The 20748-nt window shown below is 45.4% G+C and overlaps 1 protein-coding gene across 3 annotated transcripts in view; it reads left to right on the forward strand.

Moving 5' to 3' along the window:
- The first annotated feature begins 5123 nt into the window (after window positions 1–5123).
- Window positions 5124–20748, forward strand: part of POMGNT1 (protein O-linked mannose N-acetylglucosaminyltransferase 1 (beta 1,2-)) — a 28685-nt gene continuing 13060 nt past the window's right edge. The window contains exons 1-8 of one of the 3 annotated variants that reach the window (XM_056867607.1): window positions 5124–5297; window positions 10111–10243; window positions 10994–11109; window positions 11530–11595; window positions 12543–12656; window positions 16384–16501; window positions 16968–17066; window positions 18732–18859. In XM_056867607.1, coding sequence (XP_056723585.1) covers window positions 5187–5297; window positions 10111–10243; window positions 10994–11109; window positions 11530–11595; window positions 12543–12656; window positions 16384–16501; window positions 16968–17066; window positions 18732–18859 — 885 coding nt within the window. In that variant the 5' untranslated portion in view covers window positions 5124–5186. Of the gene's footprint in view, window positions 5298–10110; window positions 10244–10991; window positions 11110–11524; window positions 11596–12542; window positions 12657–16383; window positions 16502–16967; window positions 17067–18731; window positions 18860–20748 lie in introns of those variants that run through there. The other 2 variants (XM_056867608.1, XM_056867609.1) reach the window with 2 other exon arrangements.

Here is a 20748-nt window from a genome sequence, read left to right on the forward strand (position 1 = left end):
TTCCATTTCTGTCAGGGCAGTTAAAGAGTTAACTTGTTTATATCAACAGTTTAGATAGTCTCAAGGTGATGATGAAATGACAAGATGTAAGTATTCTATCGGCTAGGGAATCACCATTGCAAATGTGTGGAAAGGCACGGAGTCAGAATCGTTTATTACCCTGTCCCTTTGTTAAAGGTGCGAAACTTTGGGGCAGGATGGGCTAGCTACTTTTGAATCTCACAGAAGCCAGATGCCTGTTCTCAGCTCTCCTGAGCTGAGACGCAGGCAAAAGGGGTTTAAGCCTTAGTACCTGCTAGTATTCCTAGCAAGATGTATAGGGAACTAGATGGATTGCTATTTGTTTTTACTCCACGTAGCCCTCCCTATTTGGGGAAAGTAAAGGGCTTTTGTTTGATTGAGAGAAAAGTCTTTGACTCTGCTGTATGGTGTGCCAGACCCGGTTGTCTCTAACCACAGTCCCGATCCGTTGGGCCTGGATCAACCCCAGCGCTTCCACTTCAGGATCTTTTTCTGATCCTGTCATGGCTGCCCTTCCCAGTCTCAATCTCCTGATCGCCGGGCCGCAGCCTCCCTTTCGCAAGCGCACCTGCGGCCGAACACCTGCCGGGCTGGAACGAACCCCTCAGCGGCCAGCGGCTGGCCTCGGCAGCGTCCCTCCCGTCCCGGGGAGGAGCCCGACACCGCCGCATCTGGCCACGAGAGCCAGGCGCGCGCCGCCGCCGCCGCCGCTCGCCCACGCGGCCATCCCAAGGCCGCCTCCCTCCCCCCCTCCCCCCCTGGCCACGCAGGCTCCTTTAAGAGCCGCCTTCCTAGCCGGCCATCCCTTTGCCGGAAGCAGAGGCGCGTCGGAGCCTGCTACTGGTCGGCGGAGGCAGGAGCCGGGCGGAGGCGGCCGGGCGTGGCTCTTGCAGGCGCCCGGCCATGGACGGGGCGCCCTCCCGCCGCGGACCCCTGGACGGGCCGTAAGTGCTTCCCCCGCGGCCCGGGTGCGGCGCACGTGGGCGAGCCAGGGCTCCGCGCAGGAAGCGGGCTGGGCCTCTTTTGCGGGGCTCTGCGGTCCGTTTGGGACCCCCGCCACCTTTCCGGCCGTCGGGTTCCTCTCCCGTGCCTTTTCCTCCCTTAAAAGCGCCTTGATCCATTGATCTTGAGCAGCATCGATCTAGTGCTGGAGGGGGGTAAGGACTGGAACGAGTCTCGCCGCGGGCAATGTAGCCTTGGGGCCCCTGTCGCTTAGTAAAAAAGGCATTATGTCAGTCACAGGGGCGTTTGGTTTCTTTTGGCCGCCCCAGTAGACATCAGTCCCCTCTTGCTAGCTCCCTTCCCTTTGCCCTGTTGCAAGCCGGCACCGGCTACTCACTCTGCCTTTACTGGCAACGGCATGGTCGGTCGGTGGGTGGGTGGGGGGAGCATGTTGGAGTAGGAAGGCCTTCCATGTTCTCTGGTTTGTGCTGCTTGAAGATTGATTTTCAGCCACTTCGCATGGCTGAAAATCCCTTTTCTTTCCTTAAGGTTGCCAGCCGTCATGTACCCATCTGTAGGTGTGCATTCAGATTTGGAAGTGGCATGGCGGTGGGGCGTGACGGAAGAGGTGGAGAGCGTGGCAGGCGGCTCAAAACGTTTTGTTTCTAGCGTAGGTCACCCTTTCTTCTCCAGACATCTTTTGTTGCTTAGTATTGTGATGTGATAGCAGTGATATGCAGTTGAATTCTAATCCTGTCCACGTAGGAAATCAGTCTTAGTGTTCTCGGTAGTTCTTATTTCCAAGTAACTATGTGTAGGGTAGCGATATTAGCCAATGAAGTGCAGGTTAAGGGTTACTTACTTGCTGTCATAATGCCTCCCCTCCCCCAAGCCATGCCAAGAGGATAGAAGCTCTAAGTACATGTAATCTGTTTAAGAGATGGCAAACATACAATAACGCTCAATCTTCCAGCTCCTCCTAACACTTGTGCATGAAAAGGTTGAAGGATGCACAATGGCGTACTTATGTTAAGGAAACTAATGCTCTTGTTAGCAAAGGGGTGGAAAGAATAGCACATGCAGGGTTTCTTTATTTTGTTAGGATACTAGAGGTGGAGAAATGCAGAGCAGGATAAGCAATGCCATTTACTGGAGCAGTCAGCACACTTAAAAGTATGGAGGTGTTTCTTAGGTGACATGTTAACATGTCTTCTAAGAAGCATCTCCATGCTCCCTTACAGTCTCACAGCATGCACATTGCTTTGTCTGTTATGTGCCTTTTTGAGAAAGGTAGAGGAATTAACTCTCACTTGAAAAAAAATGCTTCTCAGATCTCCCTTTTCTAGCCTTTGTTTTCTATAATTCTATTTAGTACATTTCTAGACATCCGTTTGCCCATGCATAGTGCTTATGGTAATTCACAGGACCTGTTAAAAATGGCCCACAAAAAACAGCTACATGGCAAACCCAAAACATTGAGAATTAAAATGCAAAAGAAAGAACTGCTTTTCAACAGCATCACCCTAAAAAGTAAAACACCATAATATTCTCCATTGGTTTAAACCATAACCCATCTAGGATGGCTTCTAATCTCTTTGAACTGCCTACCTGTAGAAGTTATTCTGTATCCCTGAAGATCTTGTTCACATCAGTGTTGTGCAAAATTCTATTATTCCTTTTGTGTTAGGTTAATGGAAACTGCATGCAATGTGGTGTTACAGGAGTAGCCCATCAGTGGTTTTGGTCTTTTTTGCCCAATCAGATATAGCTTTTCCACTGGAGTTACAGAATCAAATGAATGGGATTTGTCCTGGGGAGTGCCACAGGCTGAATGAGATTGTCTGGATCTTTAGGATTCGGTGACATTCTGCTCTATATTTTATTATTCTTTCCTTTATTAACAATAAGTTCCTTCAGCGGAGGTCTTGAGCCATACAGTAAAAGCACAGTATAAATATCAATAACAATTACAGAATGATTATAAAGTTAAATTATTCCACTAGTAAAATTGAAAGATTGGCACATTAATACTTAGCAGGACAAGAATTTGGCCACAGTTCACTTAACTGCAGGACTAACATCACAACTAACAAAAAGGAAATTACCTGTGGTTCAATGGCAAGTCGAAATGGGGGAAATCCAAAGTTCTGGCAATGAAGACCATTGGTCACAGAATAACAAAATGTGATCAGTGGTCTCAGTCATGCCAGAGGCAATACAACAGAGGCATCCAGATAATGAAGTATTAACAAATCACCCCTTCAAGTTGACTGTAGGCAAAGCATTCAGTCTACCTAGCGTAAATGCATGGCGATTACTAGGAACAGTAAGATATTTTAAATATGCAGGGGTGGAGTTTTCAAGGGCTAGGGTGGGAGCATACATGGTGAGCATATTTCATTATCCAAGCCCCCAGATGCTTCTGTCGGTACTGAACTGGTGCTTTGAGGCTGTGGCCAAAGCTAAGGCTGAATCTGCATCCAGACAAGCTGGAGGTGATGTTGGTGGGGAAGGTTGATGTTTTACAGGGGTTGGGTTTATTTGTCTTTGATGGAGCAGAGTTGGCTTTTGCACAGCAAGTAAGAGCTTGGGGGCTTATGGGCCCAGCTGTGCTGTTTGAAAAACAGGTTCATGTGGTGGCCAAGAGTGCCTTCTATCAGATGCATTTGGTTCACCAGCTGTCTCCTTTCCTAACCTCAGCCAATCTGGCCACACTAATCCACGCCTTTGGATTATCTCTTGGTCTGATTACTGTACCCTGTCTATGTTGGGTTGCCCTGGAAGACAACCTGGAAACTGCAGCTGGTCCAGAATGTGGCAAACCAGTTGTTGTCAGGAGAGAGCCAATGGGAATATATGTTACTCCTTTTGAAATAGCTACGTTGGCTGCCAGTTCTTTCTAAGTTCAATTCAAGGTGCTGGTCATGACCTTTAAATCCTTTCATGGCCTGGGGCCCACATATCTGAAGGACCACCTTCTCCCATATGTTCCCATGTGCCAGCTACAATCTTCAGGCTGCCACCTGCTGCCGGTTCTTCTGCTCGGCGTGGTCCTCCTGCCATGTTATCAGAGCTCAAGCCTTTTCCATCATAGCTCCTACTCTGTGGAATATTCCTACTCTGTGAAGAAGTAAAGGAGCCCCTTCACTGGAGGCCTATAGAAAGTGCTGCAAGGCTTACTTGTTTGCCAGGGCAAATTTTAAGGGGAGGAGAAGCTATCTGGGGTTCTTAATTTTGATTTGGTATTCACCTGTCATGTTTAAATTACTGCTTGTAAACCATCTTGCGCCAAGAGGAAAGGCGGGTATTAATGTTTTAATAAATATGGAGGTATTAGCAGGTGGTTACCCAAAGTGCAGTGGGGATGCAAAGATTTCAGAGCCTCTTGTATGTCTCTTAAGTGGGGTCCTGCTTGCTCGGCTGGAAAGAAGCGGCCGAGTTACTGCTGGAGCTCGAACAGGTGGATGTCGTCGGCTTTGGTGCTCTTGGGAATCTGTGCATCGCTTCCCTCCTTTCGAGGCTATGAGTATCCCGCTTAAGGAGTATCCCGCCAATGTCAGCTTTGAAGATTTGGGTATCTGCGTGATTGAAATTACAAGACAGACTAGCAGAACTGTGAAGTAATGTTTGAAGGCCAGAAACCAAGGAGGCCTTGGGTGGGCTGTGCTTATTTTCCCTTCATTCCTGGGCTATGTCTCCATCCTGTTGCTCCATGGCAAAGGGCTTCCCTGTTTTCTCCCAGCCTGGTCCTTCCCAAACTACTGTATTGTTCAAGTTTCCAAGTAATGTAACTGGAGTAAGTTGTGCACTTACTTGAAATTAAAAAAAATGTGTAGAACTTGAGCTGCACTGGCATAGAGCTTGAACTTGTCAACTGTATTTTTTTAATCCCATCCTTCTTCCAAGGAGCTCAGGGAGGCTTATGTAGCTGTCTCCGCCTCACATAACCCTGAACTGTAGTGGTGTGGCATATGGCCAGTCAGTAGCTCAGAGTGACTGGCCCAGGGTCGCCCACTTAGCTTCATTGCTGAATGTGAATTTGAACTCAGGATACCTAGGTCCTAGCCTGACACTAACCACTGCATCATTCTGCCTCTTATGTCGAGCTTTACCTTTCTGACCTTCAACTTTTACTGCTCTCTCTGCCCTGGCAGGTCTCTTTGGTAGAATGTGACTTTTGAAGAGCAGATGCTGCCCGCTTCTCTCTTGTTTGCCCCACTACGATGGATGAGTGGAAACCCAATCCACTAGCCAAGCCTCGAAAGAAACGCAGCTGGTATCTGGCCTGGAAGTACAAGCTGACCAACCAGAGAGCACTCAGGAGGCTGTTCCAGGTGAGAACCAGTCCAGCCCTCCCTGTTTCTTCTCACTTATTATGTATACATTGTGTCTGGCTAGGATTAAGTAAGGTCAATTTTAAATCCTTCGGGGTTATGTAGTCTCTGTGCTCAAGGAGGTAAAAACTTTATAAATGGAATGAGGAGGAGGTGATAGTGATTCTTTATAGATGCAAAAAGCACATCTCTACACAAAATGAGTAGTTTCAGCATTTGTTTTTGGGAGAATACAATAATGAGCCCTGTGGCACTTTGCATATCAGAGGTATTCATCCTTTCTGATATGAGGCAGTACGGGGTTTGGGTGCCTTCAGTAATGGTCTGTAAGCCCCTATCTGACATTACAGGGATATTTTGCAAAAACAGATGGCGTTTCAGCCATCTACCCAAGGCAATCCATGGGAGAGGTGTACATTAAGCCCACATCTCCTAAATCCAATCACTGTGCACAATGGATCGTTGGCTCCAAATGGTTAAAAATGTATCTAAAGAACATACACTGCATGTTACTTCTGTGCTTTTTATTAGTAATGTTCAGGTTCAAAAGGAGCTGAGGCTCTCTTGTGCTGGGATGCACTGATCCAGAATATTGGCAGTGAAATGAAGTCCATATGAATTCATAGAAACTCTGTCCTGACTACAGCTGGAAACTGGCCCCTCGTTGCAATAGAAACTGGTATTGAAAGGCCGTAGGGAAAGCAGACTTAAAAGGTATTGGCCAGAAAGGAGGTTTGGATGAGGAGGATGAGGCCATAGAGCCAAGGAATAGGTGAGGAGTCCTTCTTCCAGGGGGTGGTGGAAAAGACTACTGGCAGCTCATGGGCACTGCATTTGAGTAGGGTGTGGAGGAGGCCCCAGTCCCATGGATGCTGGAGCATGAAGGGTAAAACATTGGGAAATGTCTTTTCCTTACATTTTAAAGGGACAACTCATGTAATATTAAGTGTCTGATCTCTTATTTTTGTATTATCAAAAACTCTTGGCTGATCTTTCTAGCTTTCTCCGTTTCTGAATGTACTTAAGAGGCTCTTTCCATCCTGGCCATCTCTGTAGTCTCAGCCTACAAAATGCCAATAAGATTATCTAAAATGTTTCAGAGTATCCCTTCATCTTTTGAGAGTGATGGTGTAATCCGATGCAGAGTTACTCCAATCTAAACCCATTGATTTCAGTGGGATTAGGCTAGAATTATTCTGTATAGGATTGCATGGCTGAGCCACCGCCTGCCTGCATTCTCTACCAAAGAGTTTATTGGAATTGGATCAGTTGGGACATTCTCACCCCATATGCAAGATAAAAATAATACACTGTATCTTGGAGCATCTGTTCTGTTACATTTCACTGAAACTCAGTTTGATGCAAGGTACGCCATTCATACTGCCTGTTCGACAAAGGATTCTTTCTCCTTAGTCCTGATCCCATTTATCTATTCAAGGAATCCACATTCAAATGAATGCAGCCCTAGCAACTGAAGCCCTCTCTGTCCAGTTAGTCTCAAGATTGTTTCAGCAGGTAGAAGTGTGCGTCTGTCCTCATCTGTATATGAGAGAGTGCACGTGCTGATTGTGAATTGCTATTCATCTTTCACAAGTATGGCATTAGAATGTATCAGGATATAAGGTATATTTACACCCAGGGCAGATATACATACTTTTGTTGATATAACTGAACAGTAGATAAGATTTGTGAAGCATTATTGTAATCCCCCAACCCGCCCTACCCTTTTTTATGTCCACTACTTTATCCTTTTGAAAATAAACACTTTATCAAAAACAACAACAAAACAAATGTGACATTGTAGGTGCCTTAAAAAAAACAACTAATGGATTTGCAGCACTGTAGATGGGTTGACTCAATGAAGGAAGCCACAGCCCTCAACTTGCAAGATCTGAGCAAGGCTGTCAAAGAAAGGACATTTTGGAGGACTTTGATTCATAGGGTCGCCATGAGTCGGAAGTGACTTGACGGCACTTAGCACACACAGATCAAGTTCTCTCAAACTATCAGTTTCTCCTTTTGCCCTGTGGCACTGAATGGGTTTTAATTAAAAGATGGAACAGAAGGGGGAGGGGCAGAGAATTGGAGAGCTTCATGCTGGATTGTGTGTGGCAGCAGACTACTCCCCCCCATATATTTTTAGATGCACTAATTGGCTCTGTGCTCCCTCTAGCAAGCCTTGCTACACAAATCTGTTTATGTAATGGATGTTGCTAATACAATGTGAACACGTGGAAGCCTATGAAGGTTTGCAATAAGGAAACACTGTTTACCTTGCCGTTTAACATGTATTGAGGGTGAAGAAGTGCAGTGAGTGGGGGAAAGGAGTAGCTAATTTCTGGAAAGTTGCTAGCGCTGGGGACTACCTGGAGGCCAGGCTTCCCATTCCCTGGTGAGTCAGGGTGGGCTGCACTTGTGAGGAAGGAAATGCACTCAATGATGCTCAGAAATATTTCTCCTTGTTTTTTGTCATACGGCTCATAAGTATGTGGCACCCTTGAGTTCCATATGCAAAGACAATACAGATCCCTGCCCCCTCCCCAGAAATTTTCTGACTGAAATGGGGGGGGGGTGAGAGACCCAAGGAGGACAGATATGGTACTTAAAGCTAAGGATGACGATGGAGCGACAAGTCAGAGGTCATGTGGAAAAGGTGGCTCTTGAGGAGAGAGGGTGGGGAGAGACAGATGACAGGCACCATATACCATGTTCCAGGCAAGACTACCATTCCTAGGAGTGAAGTTATAATGAATAAGAGGCCCCTGGATGGCCCCAGTAATCATGTGTGTAGCCTGAATTCCTTCAGATTCTGTCTTTCTCTGTGTGGGAAAAGCCCTTGGAGCCTGTGGCCTGTCTCATTTCTTTCCCAATGCAGTCAAGGAAATATACACAAATATTAACATCTCCCAATTTTATTTTACCAAAGTGGGAGCATTAAACAGCCACAAGTAGAGCACGGAACAGAAAACTGATTTCCAAACCCCCATTCTCTCTGCTTTTAAAAAGTGTCTGATGACCTTGCGAACAACTTTCGTATTGAATTTCTCAGGCGTTGTTTTCGAAAGCTGAAAAGGCCAAGGAATCCATATGGGCTGCCTTAAAGAACCTGACTTTGTGATAAGCAGAGTGGCATGACAAATGTATTCCAGTATCTTGTCTGGATTCCATGTCTCAAAATAGCAAGTTTAATACAAAGCTGTCAATGTTGTGGGGAAAGCTGACACCTTAATTGCACACAGGCAGGGCTCTTCAGGTTCAGGTTCCCATAGAAACCCATGTCGCCCTGAATTCCTGCGTCACAGTAAGATTGTTCTTTAGAGTTCCATTGTACATATTGTGGCAAGGTGACATTCCCTGCGAACCACCCTACCACAATAGTGTAAAAGGAGAAATGATATAACCCTTTCTACCAAGGTAAACTGGAAGTGCTTGCTAGTCTACTGGACTGTGCCTACCCAGTAGAGCTCCAAAATCACCCCCACACCCCACAGTAAGCGGAAAAGAAACCATCCTGCCAGCTCCTCCCTAAGCCACTTCTTGCAAACTGATCACAAAACCAATATAGATTTCCAAGTTGCATAACCTTTTGTCACAGTTAATAAAAATATAGAACAAGGTATATTCCCTTGAGGCCATCCTTATAACCATGTATGCAGACACAACAGTTAAATTCTTTAGCTTAAGATATCTGCCAAGCACCTTGTTTTCACTAACCTGAAGTCAGCTGTACCTATGTCTAAAATGGTACAATTGTATCCTATGATACTGTTCTAGGGACTGGAGCACTTTCACAGATGCTGAGTAATGCACTTTCAGTACACTTTAACAGTTATTTGCAAGTGGATTTTGTCATTTCACACAGTAAAATCCAGCTGCCAAGTGCATTGGAAGTGAATTGAAAGTGCATTATTTGGCATGTGTGAAAGCGCCCTTATGCTGTGCAAATTGCCTGATGTTTTCCAAGGATGCCAATCCAAAAGGCACAGAACCGTTTGTGCTTCTCATGCTGATTGCTCTTGTGTAGGGAGTTGGTGTCAATACCAGGTTAGTAGTTCACCGTTGTTCTCCAATGGACTCTAGCTTGCCTTCCCAGCACTATGAACTTAAGAGGATTAAAAATATTAGTAACGGCAGTTCCTCTTGGATGTTAGTGCAGATACCTGGAATTGCTAGAAAAGCTTCCATTTGAAATCCAAGAGTAGCAGCTGGAAGTTGTGCAGTATCAAAATGTCAAACATGCCTTGGACACTGCAAAATTTGGAAGATAACATTCCAAATTGGGCCTGCTTGCATGCAACAGGAGTCTCTTAAAAGCATCTCATTGAAAGGATTGTGCTTCTTGATAATATCCCCATTAACAAATCTTGGAAGCCCTTGGAAAGTTTAATCACGTAAGTCTTGACCCACAAGTGATTTCCATCTCCAAATGTCAGAAGTCAGTTCTGCATAATTTTAATACTGCCTTGTTGGCTGCTAAGGAAAATGGGATGTGCCTCAACTGGTCGTTGGGGTTACTTTCCTTTGCTGCTCTTTATGCAAAGGGAGAGTGGAGTGATGGGTAAGGCTCTTTGAAAACGTACATACTAATGGTGGCTACTAAATCAAGGTTTTGCAGTGAAAAATTGAGACTTTGGGATGCAAATAAAGTAGCAGAGACCAAGTTTCACCTGTGAAAGGCATAAGGCCATGCCTCGTTTGAATCTGTTCTCTTGCTGATTGGTGGTCCGTTATGTCGTTTATTCTGGATTCTGCCTACAGCATCTTTCAAAACAGGAAGATCGGATTCAGATTTCCAGTCCTAATCTTTTCATAGTCTGATGTGGAGGGTTTTGCCTTGCAGACAGGGGCTGTTCTCTTCTTGCTGGTGACTGTCATAGTAAACATAAAACTGATCTTGGACACTAGAAGAGCAGCCAGTGAAGAAGAGGAGTCTGCGCAGGATTATGGTGAGTATGAAGGGTTGTAGCTGGATGGTGGCAACAAAATGATTAGGGGGAGGGGCTGTGGCTCAGTGGTAGAGCATCTGCTTGGCATGCAGAAGGTCCCAGGTTCAATTCCTGGCTTCTCCAGTTAAAGGGCCTAGGCAAGTAGGTGTTGTGAAAGACCTCCGCTTGAGACCCTGGAGAGCCGATGAGAGCCAATATTGAGAGCCGATGATGGTCTGATGGATATTGAGAGTCGATGATGATCTGAGCAGACTTTGATGGACCAAGGGTCTAATTAAGTGTAAGGCAGCTTCATGTGTGCTCATGTAACCAAGACCCAGCTGGTATCTCGCCCAGTGGCATGCTCAAATCTCTCAGATCACGGGCTCCACTACACACACCCTAGCCCAGGATTGTTGCACTTTATCTGCTCTTTCTGGTGCCGTGAGGTTCTGCATATGTATTGCAGACGGTTTCAAAGAGCGAAAAGACGTTCCACAGGAAAGGCTGTGGGTGGGAGAGTTTAATGGTGCCTTTCAGATCTATCCAAGGGGGTAGCTAAGATTAGTGAGTAGGGGATAGCTTTTTCTTGAAGGAATGTTCCTGTTTGTATTATGGAAGCCATAACATGGGGATGGGGAGAGATTTCAAGGCAGGTAACAATATTCCTTTTAATTAAAGCAAGCATTGGGGTGCTTGATTATTCTGCACCCGGAGCTGGTAAGTGGCATGAAAATAGTGATGTGCTTTCTCTCCTCCCCCACCCTTTAGATGAAGGCTTGCAGAACCTGGAGATTCCACGGCGTCCTATCAACAGTAGGAAAGTTCTGGATATTGAGGTGTACTCCAGTCGCTCCAAGGTGTATGTGGCAGTGGATGGGACAACGGTGAGGGCTTGTGCTTTGCTAACAGGAATGAACAATTGAGCTGTGGTCAGGGTACCCCTAAATCCATTTTGTTTGTTTTTCCCTCTTTTGAAGGGAGAAACTCTTTTTGTTTTAAAATAGTGTTGTACAATTCTGTTTCACCAACCTTTTGCATCCTTTTTTTTAGAGCCACTTTCCTGTCATAATGTTATTGTTCCTCAGCTCCAAAGATTTTTGGTGTAGAACCTAGCTGTAGCTCTTGCTTACACGTTGCATTATTGTTCCCTTAGGCCAAAGACAGTGGCACAATACAAGTTCAGAGGCAATCCCCACGTTACAGAAACTAGCAGTTACTGAGAGAAGTTCCCTGAAAAGGGTGCGGGAGTGGTAGTGGCTGGAGAAGATTGTAATCTTACCACCATTGCTTTTATTGTAGTACAGGTTTTGGAAGACGAAGCCCGGGAACAGGGGAGAGGCATCCACGTGATCGTGTTAAATCAGGCTACGGTAAGCAGGAAAGCAAATCTTACATTAATATACTTTTAGGGGAGCAATATGGGTTTTTTTCTTTCAAAAGATTAGGTGTAAAACAACTTGCTTACAATGCTTGAGGGACTTTGAGGAAGAGTGGTAAATCTTAAAAATGTCACCATAATCAGAAATAAATGGATTGATTTGGGGAAACCTTTTGACTTTTGGAGAGGTTTGGCAAAGCCCTTATTTCTGTGGTGGACCTTGTTAGGCCTAGACTGTGCCTGGTATAATGGCCCTACATGAATGAGCCTGGCCTTGACCCAGACTCAGCAGGGGAGTCATTGTCTGTCTTCTTGGACTATTTCCAGATGTCTGCAGTGGGGCTGGGAAGAGGATTGTTCCCGGGCCCCTAAGGGAGTTCTTCAGTCCCCACTTAATTGTAGTAGCCAATGGAAACACTGTTCTGGATCATACAGTCCTAAGGCAAAAAACTTCTATTCAACACCATTGGCTTTGAACCACTTATCCGATCTACTCTTGGCAAACACCAGAGGTTATGTTTATAGACCTTCTGTAGACTGCTGATTCTGTTACCTGTGTTTCTCACAGTTCTTACTTTCATCCTTCTTGCGGTCATGTCAAATTAGGTGTGTGTTTTTTTACATTACCTCGTAGAGAATAATTGTCCTCCTACATCTTTATTGCATATCTTCAATAGTTTCATGTTCCTTTTTAAAAATAAGATTATTTGTGAAGATATGGGTGTATATAAATTTGAGTCTTAAGAGGCAGGCAGATATAATGTGGGTTGTACTTCCCAAGGAAGACACATACATTCTGCACTGGCTTTGGGATTTGTTATTGATTTAACACAGTTTCTGTTACCCTTTAACACTTGAGGAGTGTCCATGCATGGTGGTACTTTATGTGTCGTGTGTGTTTTGACACGTCACACTCTCATGTCTATGAATGCTCAACAGGGACATGTGATGGCAAAGCGGGTTTTCGATACCTACTCTCCACATGAGGATGAAGCCATGGTCCTATTTCTTAATATGGTGGCCAGAGGGCGCATTCTGATCTTCACTATTAAGGTAAGTGGGGCTGGAGTCTGAACACTTTCCATAGAAATAGAAAATGGTAATATACTCCAGGGCCTTTTTCTTTTCAAGAAATACCCTCGATAATACTTCTTTGTCCAGTGTTCAGAGGAGGTAAACATCCAGCTGTTTCTAATGAGTAGAGGATAGCATTGTCACAGACATCCCTTTTGGGGATGTTGGTCAGGCCAGGACCTAGGCAGCCATCAATCTATCCATTTACCTTGGTTGCCAGCTCTTAGTCCACCGCATCTAACAGCATCTAAAAGTCAAAGCACAGGATTCCCTGATAACTTATTTAATACATTTGTTGATTAAGCTTCCTTACTTCCAAACTGTCGTGCTTTCATTTTAAGCAGAAATACATTACGATTAAAATCTTCAATATCATTTCACTTGGCATCAGTAAATAAAAAATAATAACATGAGCAGTAAAAAACAAAGGGAGCAGGCAGTCATTTCAAATCCTCCTTGGACCTGTTTGTACGGTACAGGAGTCTCCTGAGAACAGCTCATTGAAAGGATTGTGCCTCTTGATAATTTTTCCATTAACAAATCTTGGAATCCCTTGCAAAGTTTGTGTCACATAGGACTTGACCCACAAGTGATTTCCATCTCCAAATGCCAAAAGTCAGTTCTGCAGAATTTTAATGCTGCCTGGCTGGCTGCTAAGGAAAATGGGATGTGCCTCAATTAGTCGTTGGGGTTACTTTCCTCTGCTGCCCTTTTTGCAAAGGAAAGATGGAATGACGGGTAAGGCACTTTGAAAACATTCATACTAATGGTGGCTACTAAAGCAAGGTTTTGCAGTGAAGAATTGAGACTTTGGGAGGCAAATAAAGTAGAAGAGACCAAGTTTCACCTGTGGTTTAGCCTTGCAGTTGTCTGGAACGGGAGCAGTTGGTCACTGGGTGGCTACTAACTCACCCAGCTGGGGGGATTAGTTGTCTGAATTTTACATTTTCTACTCAAATCTCTGACATACAAGTCAAGTCAGGGCAAACATCTTTTGTTTCCTTTGTAACTGGATCAAGAGGTACTCAATCTATATCCTCTAGTTGAAAATGTGCCACCAGGGATTGGACCCTGATGTTTTCCAGAGTCCATGCTTTAGTGCCATAATCCTGTTCAAACTGGATATGATTATCAATTTATACTTGCCTGGAGAGCTGCTAATGATAAAATTAATCACAGCACTTATTTGGAATCTGTGTCTCCAGAAGATCCAGGTTCACCTGTAGTCTCAGGATCTTGGGGGTTCCATACTTCAGAACATAATCATAATGCACACCAAGCTCTACTCAGGATCACGTGCCTTGAGGAATATTAGCAAAGGACATTTATAGTCCACAAAAGCTTATAAATCCCCTCCTTAGGAGTCAGGAAAAACCACAAAACCATAAACGAAACTAGCCTTGCTCTATGCCCGTGTTGGCGAACGTATGGCACGCGTGCCTCAAGCGGCACACCGAGCCCTCTCTGTGGGCACGCACGGAGTCGTCGCGTCTGCCTAGGGCTGTGCCGTGTTGCCGTGGTGCGGTGCTACTTCTCCCCAAGCCCATGCTCCCCAAGCCTGCTCTGGCGCCCTCCCTCTCCTTGCACCAAGGCAAGCCCCTCCCTCTCAGCTGAGTTGCGGGCCGCAGCTCAGCTGTTTGTTGGGGCCTTGCCTGTCTTCAGTTTGGACAGGGAGGCTGTGGCCGAGCACCTTGCTACGCCCCCCTCCTCTCAGCTCACCACTGACTTACAAAAGGCAGCCTGTTACTCCATGTGCTTGGATGAAAGCACAGATATAAATAATCATGCAAGGCTAGCAGTAATTTTGCGTTATGCTGTTGGTAACAGCATGAGAAAAGAGCTGGTGAAACTGGTGTCTTTGCCTAAAAGAACACAAGGGATAGATATCTACAATTCTGTGATGGAGGCTTTTTTGTCACAAGACATAAGACCAGAAAAAGTGGTTTCAATTGCTAGTGATGGGGCACCTTCTATGGTGGGGCAACAACTGGTTTCATACAATTCTTTGTTAAAGAAACAAAACATCAAGTCATTCAGTTCCATTGCATTATACATCAAGAAGCTCTTTGTGCCAGGGACAGCAGCAAAAAATTTGATGTCCTCAAAGATGTCACAAAAATGGTGAATTACATCATGGCTCGTGCTCTGAATTGTCGACAGTTTCAAGCACTTCTTGAGGAGGTTCAGGCACAGTATAATTGTCTGCTTACGTACAATAATGTCCGGTGGCTGAGCAGAGGACGAGTCCTGGAGAGATTTGTAGCCTTCTTGGATGAAATTAGGCTGTTTATGAATGAAAAAGGGCAGGAATATCCACAGCTCACTGATATGGCCTGGCTTACCAACCTCATGTTTTTTACAGATTTTACACAACACTTCAATGTACTGAACAAACAACTACAAGGCCTAGGGAAAACAGCAGAAAGGATGTTTTGTGGTATCAAAACATTTGAGAGAAAACTGCAGGTTTTTGAAAGAGACCTTGAAAGTGGGCAGCTGAAATATTTTCCAAAACTAAAAATGCTTTTAGAAAATTCTACAACATTTCAGACAATCCTACAAGCCATCAGGAAATCTACAAGGAATTTTCTAGTATTGTAGCAGCTGCACAGGTGAATTTTAGCAACAGATTTTTACAGTTCTGTAAGATGGAGACAACCCTGTGTTTTCTTACTTCTCCAGATAAAGCCACATTTGAACAACTTGATCTTTCCTGCCTACACTGGTTAGATTTAGAAAATCTGGAAATGGAGCTAATAGAATTTCAAGAAAGCTCTATCTGGAAAAATAAATTCTATGGCCTGCGTGAAACACTTGAGAAGATAGAAGGGATGACAAAGGAGTTCTGAAAATGAAATCCTTAAAGTGTGGAATTCTCTGCCAAATAATTTTAAGTCAATGAAAGCACTTGGGATTGCTTTCCTTACTTTGTTTGGATCATCTTATGCTTCTGAGCAGTTGTTTTCAGCTTTGAATTATATCAAATCTGACACCAGAAACAGACTAACAGATGACCTGAGTGCTGCATGTGTTCCTCCCAAACTTACAAAGTATGAGCCAAGGGTGGACAAATTATCAGCATGCACACAACAGCAAAAATCACATGAATTGTTCAAAAGCATGCCAAATGCAAACTTTTACCTTTCAATAAAAAGTTGTTTGTATCATTGAAAGCTCTGTTATTGTGTTTTTCTTTTAAGGCAAAAGATGTTAACGTATGATTTGTTTTTCCTAAACTAAAACCTCAGTATTCAGGTTAAATTGCCGCATTGGCACTCGGCGATTAAATAAGTGGGTTTTGGGTTGCAGTTTGGGCACTCAGTCTCTAAAAGGTTCGCCATCACTGCTCTAGGCTCTTCTTTTATATCCTGCTGCTCCTCTTGGTTCAAGGCAGCTAATAATAATAAAGTAGTATTAAAAGTAGTTTTACCGACTCTTGCTAAATTGTTTTTGTGGCAACTATTTATTTCTTAATGAAACTGATCAAGCAATGCCCAGAATGGGTACTGGAATTTTAAAATTGATCAAAGGCATTTTTCCCCCAAACGTACAAATCAAAATTGTTGCACAATTAAAGAAGATTACTATTTGTGACTAAATCAGAAGGCTGGAACTCTATTCAGACTGATTCGGCTTCTAAAAATGAGAGCTAATTCTGAAACTGGGGAAGTCATGTGTAATAACAATTGTTTGTGTTCCTTTACAGGATGAGGGCTCCTTTCACTTGAAAGACACAGCAAAGAGTCTTCTGAAGAGTTTAGGAAGCCAGATTGCAGAATCCCTCAGCTGGAGAGACATGTGGACCTTTGTGGGGAAGAAAGGAGGTCAGAACCTGGTTTTGGCACAAATCTGTGGGGCAGAGCAGGGATGTGGCTCTTCCTTCTTAAAGGAAGCTCTAAGGCTAATTGAGCAGGTATTCCAAGGTGTTGAGACGACTGTCATCATTAAACAGATGAGGTGGAAGACGGAACAGGGCTCCTATACTTCGAATGATTGTGTAGGAGAGAGACTTCTAGCAAATGCAGCTTTTCACATCTGTGTGCAGGGAAAAGAACAGCTCCACCTGCCAACTCTCATTTAGAACAATTAACGCACCTCATCCTCTGTGGTACCTTCTGTTGATTTCTGTCTTTTCTGAAGGCAAATCTAGCATTGCTGATCCTGCTACTGTTGTTTGAAGAAAAGAAACAGGAGTGCAGAAAGAGAGAAATTCTGCCTGGTAGCGTTCAGGCATGAGTGATGAATGCTAATCATCCATCTAGTGGTCTTGACACAATACTGTCTCCACAGGTGAGATCTACGGTGAAAAACATGCCAAATCTGTGGCACTTTCAACCTGGGGGGAACCAGTCTTACTGAAAACTGAAGTCCAGCTGACCTCTGTGGAAGGTATAGTATGCTTGCTCAACCAGGAAACAGTGTGAAACACATGGACACATTCAGCTACCTTATACTGAACTGGTCCATCAAGGTCACTGTCATCTACTTTGATTGGCAGCAGCTCTCCAGGGTTTCAGGTAGAGGTCTTTCATGCTGCCTACAACCTGGAGATACCAGGGATGAAGCCGTAGACCTTCTGTGTGGAGACAGGTGCTCTGCCACTGAGTTCTTAGATCCACCCCAAGAACTCAAGCATATCAGCTGTCCTAAAGCCAATCCAGACTATTGGTCCATTTGGCTCAGCATTGTCTAACTGGCAGCAGCTCTTCAGAATCTCAGGCAGAGACAAGCCTTTTCCCCACTCCTGCTATCCAGTGTTATTTAACCAGAGATGTTGAGACTTGAACCTGGGACCTTTTGCAGGCGTGTCAAGTTCTCTTCCACTGAGCTGCATGCTCTGTGAAAGAACTTTGCTATGGATAAAGTCCTAGAGACCAGGTTTGGAATGATCCAGTACACCTAGACCAAGGTCCGAATGAGAAATAAAAGGAATCATATCAGAATTAAGAAGTGGGGAAACTAGGAGCAAGAGCAGAACCCAAATAAACAGTCCAAAGCTCAGATTGTAATCTCCCTATTCAGAGTTAACGGTGTAGCATTTTGAGTGTGGTTCCTGAAAGCCAGCCAGTGAGCACTGGCTTGCTTTTTGTCTCGGACTGAAGTTTTAACAAACCCGTGCAATAAATATCAATTGACTACTTCGCCATCCCACTTCATGGATTTTGGGATGGAAGGACAAGGATGGAGAATGAACATGCCACTGAAATAAACCATTATAAGCCAGTGTGGAGTAGTGGTTAAGAGCAGTGGCTTGGAGCGGTGGACTCTGATCTGGAGAACCAGGTTTGATTCCCCACTCCTCCACATGAGCAGCAGAGGCTAATTTGGTGAACGATTTGTTTCCCCACTCCTACACATGAAGCCAGCTCGATGACCTTGGGCTAGTCACACTCTCTCAGCCCCACCTACCTCACGGGGTGTCTGTTGTGGGGGGTGGGGGGGAAGGGAAGGTGATTGTAAGCCAGTTTCCTTAAGTGATAGAGAAAGTCGGTATATAAAAACCAACTCTCCTCCTCCTCCTCTTCTTTGTGTCCCTGGCCTGGAATTACTGCAGAGCCTTGCATGAGAAGCGCTGGAGCTTTTATGTGGCTTTGTGGTTCTGACCTCCTTCAGCCATGTTATGAAATCCTTTCCTTCAAGCTCCCTTGACCCAAAGGTCTTGAGCAGTATATGGGGAGCCTTTATTTCTTTAAGGAAAATATGGTGGAGAGATACTTGGCTGCCCCCAATGTTGTTCTTGGATCTCTCTCCGGCAGTAAAAAGGGGACTGTTTTATCTTTTGTACATGCTATCACTACTGTGGTCTCTTTGCTGCTTCATTCTTGCCTTGAGGGGGCAGTCCAGCAAAGAAAGCTCTTACAGCTGATCTCTTTGGTGTCGTCTGTTCCTTGATTCCATGTTGAGGAATGCCACGTGACCTTTTAATTCCATTCCATAGTGAAAGTTCTGATTACAGGAGCAACACATGTGTTGGGTGAGGGCAACGTAATTGTGAAAAACTTGCCTGGTTCCCAGTCCTCTCATGCCTTGAGTTGAAACCAGTTGTCTTCACAGATGCTGAATGTCACTGGCCTGACACGGAGTTAAACCGACGGAGGAAACGTTTCTGTAGCAAAGTGGAAGGTTATGGCAGCGTCTGCAGCTGTAAGGACCCTACACCTATAGAGTTCAATCCTGAGCCGGTGAGTAAATCCACATTCAAGCCCTTTTCCTCCCCAGCTGTTGCCTGCTGTGGAAATGAAAAGAATGCACGAGGGCTTCCTAATTTTCCCTAATTAACTAAGCAACCAGCAATGAGTGCTAGGCACAGCTTGAAGTAATTAAGCCACCTCTGAAGCTTACCAAAATACATAAGGCGGGCTGCGTGTTGGGAGGAGACTTCTTATGTTATGTCTGGATGCCGCAGCTTCCGGCAATATTCCGCTTACCCCCAGCATCACAGCTATTTCTGAAATTTGAGTTTTGAATGGCTGTTCAAACTGTACTACCTCCTTGTAAAGCTACCTGAAACATGATGTGGCATGGGCTAGATGCTGCTGTGCAAAAACAAAGCAACCCCAAACCCACCTGTCCACCCAGTCTTATCCTGCTCACTAGGGCTGTCGATTCGGTTCCATCCGACATGAAAACCAGCCGAATTTTCCCCGATTCGGCAGTTTCCAGTTCGGATAGAGCCAAAGAGAAAAAAAGGCGGGGAAAACCACGAGCTGAGTTCGGCAAGTTCAGGCGGACGCCGAATAAATTCGGGCAAATTCGGCGCCTGCCGAATCAGCAGCATTCTCTCGCGGCCAATGGTGGCCAAGCTGGGTCTTCTGGCCAATCAGAGCAGGGATTTTCCCTTTTGAATTGGCCAGGAGAAGAGTATAAAAACTGCCGTCCAACTCCCGTGACCCTGTCCCGTCCCGAGTCTATATTCATTTCCTTCCATTTTGGTGGTGCTGCTCCTGAGAGACCCTGCTTACTGGAATAGGATTGGATTGGATTGGATTGGATATACTTCTCCCTGCTCCTGCTGGAAGACATCCACACAGTTTGATTTTGGGGGGGTTTCTCTATACCTTTTCTTCTGTGTGTGTGTGTTGGGGGGGGAGCCAAAGAGGGGCTTTTGCCTGTTCTGCCGGGGGGGTGCCCGCTCACCTCTGCAGGAGTGTGCGTTCTGCCTTTTTCTGCCCGTTGGCACCCTCGCCTGGAGTTGAGTCAGTGCAGCGCCTCCTCCTCTTCCTTGGTTCGTTAGTTTGGGGTTCAGCCGAGAGCCGTACTGGTTTGAGGGGGGGGCTTTGCCTGTTCTGCCGGGGGGGTTGCCCGCTTGCCTCTGCGGGAGTGTGCATTCTGCCTTTTTCTGCCCGTTGCCAGTTGGTGCGGCGGTGCGTGCATGAGTGTCCCTCTGCTCGGCACCCGCTCCTCCTCCTCTTCCTTGGTTCGTTAGTTTGGGGTTGAGCCGAGAGCCGTACTGTTTTTTTGGGGAGTTGCCTGTTCTGCCAGGGGGGTTGCCCTCTCACCTCTGCGGGAGTGTGCGTTCTGCCTATTTCTGCCCGTTGCCACCCTTGCCTGGAGTTGAGTCAGTGTGGCGTGGTTTTCAAAATGTGACTTTAAAAATGCATTTGCCCGGCCCCGAGTCCGATGCAAAAGGAGAAATTCCACTCCCCCCACTCACCTGCTCCTTTGTTCCTGTGTGCTGAGTTAATAGCATATGCATAGCTAGCGCGCCTCTGTCCCTTTCCATGGTTTGCAAACTCCAAAGGTCGCGTGTTGCTTTGCATGGTTTGCAAACTCCAAACGGTCTATTCTATTCATTCCAATGGGCGGAGGGGGGACCCTTTCCAGACCCCATAACTCGGGACCCCCTGACCCAATCTGCACCAAACTTGGGGGTTCTTGTAAGAAGGGTCCCCTCAAGCTACACTGAAAGTTTGGGACCTCTAACTCCAAAAATGCCCCCCCCCCCGGAGCCGCGGAAAGCTGCGAATCTGCTTAAATGGCATTATTTGGTCGAATTTATTCAGGAACGCCGAATTTCATGCCAAATTCCACGGATCTGAATAGGGGGAATTCAGACTTTGGTATTTCCCGA

This window comes from Euleptes europaea, chromosome 2, assembly GCF_029931775.1.
Source record: "Euleptes europaea isolate rEulEur1 chromosome 2, rEulEur1.hap1, whole genome shotgun sequence".
In the NCBI taxonomy this organism is placed as follows: domain Eukaryota; kingdom Metazoa; phylum Chordata; class Lepidosauria; order Squamata; family Sphaerodactylidae; genus Euleptes; species Euleptes europaea.